Source organism: Osmerus mordax, chromosome 19 (assembly GCF_038355195.1).
Source record: "Osmerus mordax isolate fOsmMor3 chromosome 19, fOsmMor3.pri, whole genome shotgun sequence".
Classification (NCBI taxonomy): domain Eukaryota; kingdom Metazoa; phylum Chordata; class Actinopteri; order Osmeriformes; family Osmeridae; genus Osmerus; species Osmerus mordax.
Window position 1 is genome coordinate 7686739 of NC_090068.1, and position 10366 is coordinate 7697104.

A 10366-nucleotide genomic window follows, 5' to 3' on the forward strand; every position below is an offset into this window, starting at 1 on the left:
GATTGAGGTAACAATGGGGTTGGGAACTTTCTGTCATCGCACCAATAAATGTGGAGATAAATGTAGCTGATTCTCTTTGTGGGTCAGACATTCGACACCAAAGCACTGAGGCCATTAAGTACTACACACTATTCCAGGAACATAAGTCCAACTTCTATGAAGACTTGTACTGTGGTATACCAAGATACCTGTCAAAACATGAACCTGAGTTTAGGATGCATGTATGGTGAGAAATTGCTGGTTTCGACATGTTCTTGTTTTTATAGGTCAACCATCATTTTCAATATCCTCGGTGTAACTTGAAAGTATTATGGTAGCACACTGTTTAAGCTAAAAAGCAAAAAGAAGAGCAGTTTTGTGTCAGTGCTTTATTCATTCCTTCATCTTTTGTTTTCTCTTTGTTGCATTTCTTCCCAGGCTATATTTGGAAGCCGGCGGGCTTTATTTGCCCAGATGACAGATATGGAAAATACTCCTCTATGCAAAGCCAAGACTGAAGCTCAACGTGTACAGCGGAAGTATATCAACTTATATAGTAAATTGAAAGGAAAATGGGACAAGCATTCGATAAAATTATTCACTCTCAGGTGGATCAGGTATGGAGTATTTTAGTGAAATGCCATCGCTGGCATAGAGGGTAGAGGACTTCAGAGAGACCTGCATCCCGAATCAGTCTTTAATCATTGAGATCTCTCAGTGAGACCAGCTGCTATTGGACTCAATGTCACTCTGGGCTTTTGTCCTCATGTAGCTGTTCATCTTGGTTCATTGTGTCATAGCCTGACTGGATGAACTGGCAAACTTCAAATGCAAAAGTGATTGATTGTGTGAGCCAGTGGAAGTAACATGAACAAAGAGGATTCTGGCAGGCCCCATACATTAGCATCAGGGAGTTTTTCTCAATGCCTTCCAATTCACAGCTGTAGGCTTTAGTTTTCAATCATGTGGATTCATACTGGTGCTTCGTTGACAATTTCATCTTCCCACAATCATACTCAGCGCTCTGATGAAATGATGTTAGGCTCACTGCCTCTTCACTCGCTCACGTAGTGCGCTGTTTATGTTCTGGTTCTGGAATTGTAAATCTGCTGTTGGAATCAAGTTCTCATCTCTCTTTGACATTAGGGCGAAATGTGTTTGCCATCGTTTGTCACCTATCAGTAAAATGTAGTCACACTGTCACAGTCGGCTCTGCATCCCCTCTTGAGAATGATGGGTCATCGGGAGGTCTGGGTCATTCGAAATTAATTAGCCACCTGTTTCCCTGTGTTTTAGCATGTGGTTCAAGGGCATTAAGCACTCCTTAAGCCTTGAGGGACTGGTTTAGTCATTAATCCTAGGGATGTGCACAGGTTCGGGATCAAGTTCATGGAGCAACCGCCCATTTGAACTTTTTGGCTGAGCTGCCCCTCTAATATTCTAATATCTAATACATAATTGCTTAAATTAGATTAAATTAAATAGCTTTCTTACTTTCTGCAAGTAGAACTTTAGTCAAGTAGAAATATTCTGTCATGACAACATCATCAATGTTCCCAAGCTATATAACATTACAGGTATTTGTGCTGTCCTATCCCAAAATATGTGTAACAACTGCATTAACATTATCCAAACATAACCTCTGAACATGTATCTATCTTTGTACAATCCCAGAAAATATGCTAGTGCAGTCTCCATGCTCCCACACAGTGTTGTTGCACAGCAAGTTGGCTGCTTTGTATTTTGGGTGTCATCAACTACATTTGTGGTTATTCTTGCAAAATGTTTGATATGCTCTTGTTCATATGAAGGAATCAATGATCAAGCTTTTAAAACATTATTCATCTTTAAAATGTCAACAGTTTACATATGTAAAATACATTTGTGGTTCAGTTATCATATTTCGCCCCATTCCGGTACATGTTGATGGGTGATACTTAAAATCACAGTGAGGACTTTTGCTCTAACCTTGTTTCAGGTCGGAGCAACAGCCCCTCAAAACGTCTGTGCACTTCCCTGAAATCCCAGTTTCCCCAGACGTGATTTTACCACTGAATTCAGCGTTACAGGATATGTTGTGTGGCTGCAAGCACCAGCATATTCAGCACCACGCTCTGCAGGTAGAGGATGGAGTCAGAGAGCCGCGGAGATGCTGCTTAACGGTCCGTCATGCTGATGTTCCTGCCTGCAGAGCTGGAGACATCTAAATAAAGACCATGGGTGAACACGCCGAGTGTACGACAAGGGCCGCTGCGGCTCACAAACAAAGCCCGGGGGATGGAGGTAAGACCACTACACCACTGAGCAGTTTAATGTTGCAGTCCAAGACTAGATATACTGTCTGGATTGTCGAGAGGTGTTTCGGAGCAGAACCAGGGTTTGTGGCAGAGCAAAGGAGGTAACAAAGAGATTATCTATTTGTAGATCTCGTTCCCTAATTACGTCTATCTGCTATGTTGTTGCATCACTTAGGAAAGCAGCTGAGACTGCTTAGCTTCTGTTCTTACAGGGAAAGTCAGGCCGTTCTGTACTGTATGGTAAATGTACTGTAGTTACACATTATAGAGTATTATTTTCCGTGTGAAGATTATGCTAAGACTGAAGCCATTTCTGAGGCAGCTGGCATAGTTCCACCTTACATCAAACACTACAAGGCATGAGGTGAATGCCTTGACACCTCCTCTGTGTTGCATACACCTGGCAGCACTGAGCTAGTTGAATTGCTCAGATGAAGTAGTAATTAACTGTCTGTTGGCTTTGGCATCTTCAAGTAGACATTCTGAATCACCTCTGACTGGGCAGTCCTCCTCGCCTCTCGAGTTTTCTCTCCAGAGTAGCTTGTTGCTCTCAGCCTGTTGCTTTTCTCCTCAAGTGTTTGACCTGTGTCTTGGTAATAGAGATTCCAAGTCATGGTTGGAGCCAGGTGAAGAAGTTACATCTGGTGGGGCTTACCTCTGACTTGACCCTCATGTTGACAGAGTTACTGAAGGCCAGCAGCCAAGCACACTGTTCACACTGGGTGTGGTGCCCTTGGTTAGTCGCACTGCAGTGTCTCCAGCTTATTGAACAAGTTAGAAGTAGTTCTCATCTTCTTGGAACTGCTATTCAAGGGGGAATATTGAGTTTTGATGAGCTCTTGTCAAGGATAGTCAGGATCGAGTCTTGGGAGGCAAATGGGAAAAGCAGAATCATTGTAGACTTCTACTATTCAGATTTCGTATGAAACTTGAAACGCCCCAAAAATCGCCTACACAACATGAATGTTGCCATATGATTCCAAGTGAGTACTGTGCACGTACGCCGCAGAGCTGCCTAAACTTGGAGACGGTGTCGAAGGGGCAGAGCCCAGAATTGGGCTTGTGTAATTAAAGCTGACTGTGGTTTAGCTGAGAGGAGGGCAGGGCCAGCCCATTCATCTTCCCCTCCTAATGAGGAGCGACCAGGACAGCTGAATTAGCCAGCTCTTTGTCACCTCCCCCCCCCCCCCCCCCCCACATGACACTTTGTCAAAAGGATGCCCCTCCTCAAAGATGCGTCAGGGTCAAGTGTGTGTCCGTGTGCTGGTGCGTGTGTGTGTGTGTTCCAGGACACCGCTTTTAGCCTTGCTCTAGTCTGGGGGGGGGGGGGTACTCGCGAGGGAGGAACAGGCCCCACCACCCCTTCCTCACACCCCCTGCACGTGCCATACACATGGCCTCAGTGCCATACCCCTCCCCAAACACACATGAAAACACTACTGTTGTTGGTGTGCAGTCCAATTCATGCTTTTACACACTTGACACTTCCCATTTGAGCGTTTAACTGGCTGGGGTGGAGAAGGAATCAATACTGTTCAGCTGGTACTGTGAGTGACAACTGCAACCCAAAAATCCTCTCATTGTGAAATGAACACAACACAGAAATCATGGCAACACGTTAAATAATGTATACATTATTCAGTGGCATAGTTTGAAATGTTTAAGGTCACTGAAATAGCAAATTGGGTGTTTGGGTAATCTAGACTAAGGACCAAGTGCCGTGATTGCAAGAAAAATAAGTAATTCAAATAATGTGCTTAAGTAATGATAGTTTTCAGGATCCATTTCTCAGGCCCTCTGCGACTCCAGTGCTCTCACAGGGTGAGACACTCCCTTCTTGCTCACAGGTCACCAAAAAGGGCTGCAATAACTATGTATGAACGTATTGATTCTTTGTTCTCGAATGATACATTGCATAGATCTTGAATAACTACAACCTTGCATAATCATGTTCCCTCTCTAGGCAATAGAATATCAATTGAATGCATTACTCTGGCCATAATGAATCTGCAACTCAGGAGACTCACTGTTCGTGGACTGCAGTTATTGGTTAGACCAAGCGTGAAACATCAGAGAATCAATCACCGAGTAACATTGTGTATCCTGAGGTGGAACGTTAACTCTTGGCTTGTTCATGTATTTTCAGATGGATGTCTTTACCAAAGGAGAATGCAATAAATACACCCCGTGAGTCTATTAATGTGATACTGAATAGCCATTAATCTACATGATGCAGGCTACATGTGTAATTTCCATTGTGCTTAGCCCAACAGGGATTTCGTTTCTTTCAGCATTCTGGAAAAGTTTAGACTATAATGGGGATATCAGATATAACTTTTCACACTACCATTTAATTTATTAAGATGTTCGGGCATTCCTTCTTGGTGGAATGAACATTTATGTGTAAAATGTGTAAACATTTATCAAATATTTCGTACCATAGCCTCCTGCGTCAGTTTCACAGTTGTGTTGACAGGAGAGATTACCTTAGATGTCCCCCAGGTCTCCCCACAGCGAAAGCCTATTCTTGTTACATAACCCAGACCATAATCTGATACCTGGCGCAGAGAGGATGGATGTGTCAATAATACTGCCTGCCATGGTGTCATTCTCAGTTCTAACCTTCTGAGTTCACCTGCTGAGGAAACTACTGAATATGCATAGGTTGTTGTATAAATGGTGTCACTTGCTCTAAGGTATGTGGATTGTGGGGCTCATTCTGAGGCATGGATTGGTTCTATGGATTTTGTCATACAAACAAATACTTGTTGACTCTTGTCAATGTAGGAATACTTATTCTGTTTGCAAAATGTACTTAAATGACAATGAAATGTATGCAATAAGCAGTCTAGGCTAAATATTGAGCTGCTGTCAATAATTCAGTTTTTGTACCTTAGTAAATAACAAAGCCATACAACGGTAATTGTTAAGTTAGAGGCGTATGTCCGCACTTGTGTCTGAAAATTTGACTTCGCCGATGGATTACATGGGGAGAAGTACCACCTGTCATAACAGCCTGGACATAATTCCACAGACAGCACTACTTGCGCCGGGGAAGCGCATGCACTGTAAAGCGGCACTGCGGCATCGCCATATCACTGCGCCCGGTGCCTTCTCCGGGATCCTGAAGCACGGACTGGGAGAGGAGAGCCCCTTTGCTTCCTTGCGGGATTTATTTGTTTGCTAATTTTTTCCTTTTGTTTTATCTTTCATTGACCATTCGTATCCGTATGCCTGCGACTTGCCTGGACGGTCCTCACTTGCCAGGGTTTGCATTTCTTGGTTTTGCATGACGTGTCTTGGAGGAAAAGAGGCTCGCTTTGTGTGTTAGTGAAAATAAAGCGGAGCTGGAACAGCAGGCAGTGCCAGTCGCTGTTGTGGGCTGGACTGGCCACGGAGCGCGAGATTTACTGACAGAGAGGCAGACAAAAAGGACTGAACGAAGACAGCCAGAGAGAGTGTTATATTAGCAGGGAACGAGAAATTGGAGGGGCGAAAATTGCTTTGGAACGATTTACTACAGCTGTATATTATCCTATGTCATTAGAGCAGTGGTGGCACGGGGCATCAGGTTAAAAGGGATAGGTACTGGGAAACAGCAGTTTAGGACCGTTATAGGAAAGCTGGATTTGGCTTCAAGGCTGAACAAGACCAAAACTGCAGCATAGACAGGGATGATTTTTGGAATGGTTGTGGCATAGACGAGCTTGGGATTTTGAAGAGATTGTATTGCCCTCTTATTATGCATGTGTTCAAATGAGCCAAATTTGCAAGCCATTGTAATGTGCTTATGTGCAACATTTGACACATGCAGGCTGTCTGGCTATAGGTTTTTTATCACTTGTTCATTTATGTTCAACCCCATCCACCTTGCTGAGCCATGCTTGGACCATGACATCATGTAAAGTTGGAGATGATGGTTTGGCAGTGACTGATGGTCGAGGGGTGCTGGGTGGTGCTGGGAAAAGGTGTGTTCCCTGTGGAACCCTGTGGAACATTCCTAGGTATGGGGAGGAGAATGATGAAACAGGGACCGGCTTGGATGAGGCTGGGGGACTGTTTTTGTGCGTGTCTGTATCGTTTTGCTACATTCCCTCATAGATGATGTCATGCAGACTTCAGCGGCTGCTGGAGGGTTTTCAGCACTAATTCCGGGAATGAAGAGAACGACGTTTGCTTCGGTGTGTTGGGATCGTGACGCCATGCGATGTGGGGGTGTCACGGTCGTGTCAGGGAGACGAACCATATCACCGTGGCGATAGAGGGACAGCAGTGTGTAGCGTAGAGGTCACGGCCCGCGTGGTCGGGCCGAGGTGACCACGTGTTCAAGTTCGTTCCCATGGGACGCGTCTGGAGATGTTGTCGCTGGTGTTGGAGAGAGCCGTGGATGGGATAGGGTCTCCTTGTGGGCCCCACAAGGGCATCTCAACATCATGAGATGACTCGCATGAGATTAAGGAAGACCGAGTGAAAGGATTTTTTCTGGGTAGAAGAGGTGACTTGTGGAGTCTGCTGTGGAGCAACTTGTTGATACGGGGTCATGAAAGGGTGAACCGGGGTGTGGTAAATGAAAGGCATTATGACACGCTCTCCTGTTACGGTGGGCTGCATTGCTCTTAATGCGCTGTATGCTGACGATTCCATTTCCAGGAATGAAAGCTTTATACGCTTACAGGGTCGAGACGAAAAGACAAATGAAAATGACACCATTCTGTGGAGTTGTTCTGCAAGGGGCAGTGTTGCAATGTCTATGCCATACACAGTCAGAAGCTGATGTTCCTACAGCTGAAAATGGGTCGAAAGTACTTATTTTTTCGAAAGATTTGGTAGGGAAGAAGTGAACAGAAACAGCTCTAGGGACACCAACTGAGGAGCACTTAAAGCACATAATGATCTCAGCCAAAGGGCATAATGATCACCCATTTAAAAAAGCACAATCTGGTCTGCAGATGAGTCTGTGGTCACACTAATGAAACATTAATTTGTCTTGCATTTGCCCTGTATGATATCGCTACCTTTTTGAAAAGGGCTCATTGACTTCATGCATTCTACAGCCAGGCGTGCAGAGAAAACATGTTGCCAATGTGTGCTCTCTTTCTCTTTGACTTCCAGGAGAGAGAGCCGCCCCAGCTGCCTGTAAGGAGAGAGGGGTCCTGGATGAGGAGGATGTGGCATGCTGCAGTCGGCTCACCATGGCAGGACATGGCCAGTGACCAGACATTTTGTTCAACTTGAACCTCTTTTTTCCGGCTCTTGGAGTTGACCGTTTTCTTTTACCTCCGGTGCATTGTTTCACTCTGTGCTAGCAGATTACACGGACCGCCTTTTGGGAATTTTGGCTCGGAAACCCAGCACGCCAAAAGTGACTCTGCATTCTCTCAATGAGCTAGTGCCCTCTGGATATTACATGACGCCTCGATTTCGATTGGATTTCGCACGCTCGCATCCGAATTTACTGCTTGTTGGAAATTGTGGCACACCTGTGTAGGAGGCCTTTATTGGTGGGGAGTTAAGCTGCACCTGGAACTGTTGCTCTTAAACGGGCTTGGTTCTCCCAGCTAGAGAAAGTGCTTAGGTGGGCTTTCCCTCAGAGGCAATGGATGGCCCTCGGTCCAATGGGCTCCGCAAAAAAAGGAAGTCGAGGTCAAAGAGGGATCGGGAGCGGATATCAAATGGGATAAGGAACAACCACGCGAGGGGCTCCGTGTTCCGCTTCTCCTCGGACTCGGAGCGAGAGGGGGCCAGGGAGCCCCCTTCCTCTCGTCCCAGGCCCCCGAGGAGGAAGAGGAAGGAGTCCAATTCCTCCGAGGAGGACATCATAGATGGCTTTTCCATCGCCGGCTTCACGACACTCGAGGCGTTGGAGGTAAGTGCTACCCTTCAGTCTGCTGCTACACGGCCCTCTCTTGAGACGTGCTTGGATGTGTGTTTTCAGCATTTAATCTGTGTTTTGCTATCTCGGTTGGAAGGGCCCTAAATCCATCTTAACGCTATGTTAAGATGGGCTTGTTATTGTCTCCAGCCCAGGCTACTGCCTGGCTGGGTGGAATGGCCAATACCCTGGCTCTTGTGTGCATATTTTGTTGTTGTGGGAGCTGGATATCAACAGATGTGGCTTTAAACGAGTTTGTTCAGCCAGAGATCTATATCTCTGTCACAGAGCGCGTGTTGTTGTGCACCGCTCAGGATTTGTTTGTACAAGAATGTGCCAGACAAGGGCTTACAGTTGGATGGATGGCGTCCAGAAGCTCCAGAAGGTTCTAAGCCCTTAGCATGGCACTAGTGGAACTACAGGAATACAACCAATATCCTCTTGGGAGTGTTCCCCAGATTTGTTAGTTCACATTGGTCTTTATTTTGATTTTTATCTTACCAAATCATGGATGAAAGCATACATGTACTACTTTGACATGCCTTACTGCAGGGCAAGAGATTGCAGGTTCAAACCCTTTACGCTTTGGATGAAAGTGTCTCCTAAAGGAATACATGACCTTATATTTCACTGGCATGATGTTACAGTCTTAGTCAGTGGTATCCTCCACCTAACATTCTGAGCTGAAACAGTTTCCTGTTTTCCCTCTGCCACTCCCCATTGATGTTGTCTCTCAGTGTGGCCTGTACAGTATCGCCAGAAGCAATGTGTTTTTCTCCACACCGACAAACGCTTTTTTGGTTTCCGGCGTGCCAGTGAATTGCTTGTCAGTTTTGCAGAGTAGCTCTCTTGAAATTAAGCAAGGTGTTCTCATTCAGTGCATAGAAACCCAGACGCTCCACAAGCCCCTGCTGCAGCTGTCCTTTACAAGTGAACCCTCAGAGGTAGGCTTTCCATTAAGCCTGCCTATTGAGTGATGCGAGAGGCTCTGGGTTTTCTGTGTTAAAGCATTTTGAGCAAAATTACCAAATGATTGTACCACGTTTCTTTTAAAGCTCTGAGCGCACCGCAATACAATAATTGCGGTGTCACCTTTGTACCTACTTCAATTCGATATTACATGTTCGTTGTGTAGTAGGCTTTTTCATATCCGCACTAAGCTTCATTTGGTCAAGGCCAAAAGGTTGTACTACCCTCAGAAATCGATCACTTGGTGGCGTTCATAGCGCTCAAACAATGAAGACTTTGCTAAAGAGGAACCAATTTCCATTGGTTAAATTAATAGTTACCATACCAAGTACACTATGGTCTCTACCAGCAAGAGTGCAAGCATTCTTAAAGGACCTGGGCTCACTGCCTGCTGTGTAGCTGTGCTCTACTTCTATGGCAGGTTGAGTCAAATCGGTTATTCTCCTATCAAAGCCTGACGGAACATTTACACCAGTACCTTATCATAAGGCACTAAACGGCTGTCGTCAATAAATATTGTGTCATGCTGTCACTTATAGTGAGGGATTCTCACTTATGCCTAATCATATCACTATAGCCTATTTTGGATGACATGGTTCGGGATGACTGACATTTTGTAATAAACTCAAGGTTACTCAGCTGCAAAATATTTATTGCTTAAGCTGTCTGGGATCTAGTAGGAAAGGATAATTGTCCACAAAAGACTAATATAATTTAATGAAAATGAATGACTGGCTTGATTTCTGCCAACTGCCGAAGGGTTCATGGCAACAAGATGACTAATTAGATAAAATATGAATGTGAAAAAAGCATGTGGAGTGTAAGGGCAACTTGCTACTCACTGAAACTTGAGTGTTACATGAGTGTTCTTGTTAAATTGTTACTACAAAACTTGGTTACATTATAATAGGCAGTGGGACAATTTCAGTAACATAATTAGGACAGTCTTAAATAACACACTGTCAATAGAACAACCATGTGAATGAGCCACCTGATTAGTTCTCAGGGTGATACTTGACAACACATGTAATTGAAGTGTATAATTACAGGCTCTGCCAAAATGTTATTGCATATTAAACATATGTGATTCATGTCGTTACATTGCTTATTACTCTGTACACTGTAACAAAGGCACTTGTTATGTAAAGTGTAAACTGATGCTCTTAGACAGACTTTCATGTACTAATCTATGTGGATAGCCTCCATCAGAAACAAACACTTTAGAATGAGAGAGCACAGACAAGAGAGA

The 10366-nt window shown here is 44.6% G+C and overlaps 1 protein-coding gene across 1 annotated transcript in view; it reads left to right on the forward strand.

Annotated features, from left to right (window-relative positions):
* Positions 1 to 7872: 7872 nt before the first annotated feature.
* Positions 7873 to 10366, forward strand: part of LOC136963547 (autism susceptibility gene 2 protein homolog) — a gene marked incomplete at its 3' end in the record, with an annotated part of 40752 nt that continues 38258 nt past the window's right edge. The window contains exon 1 of the mRNA XM_067257696.1: positions 7873 to 8142. Coding sequence (XP_067113797.1) covers positions 7873 to 8142 — 270 coding nt within the window. The remainder of the gene's footprint in view (positions 8143 to 10366) is intronic.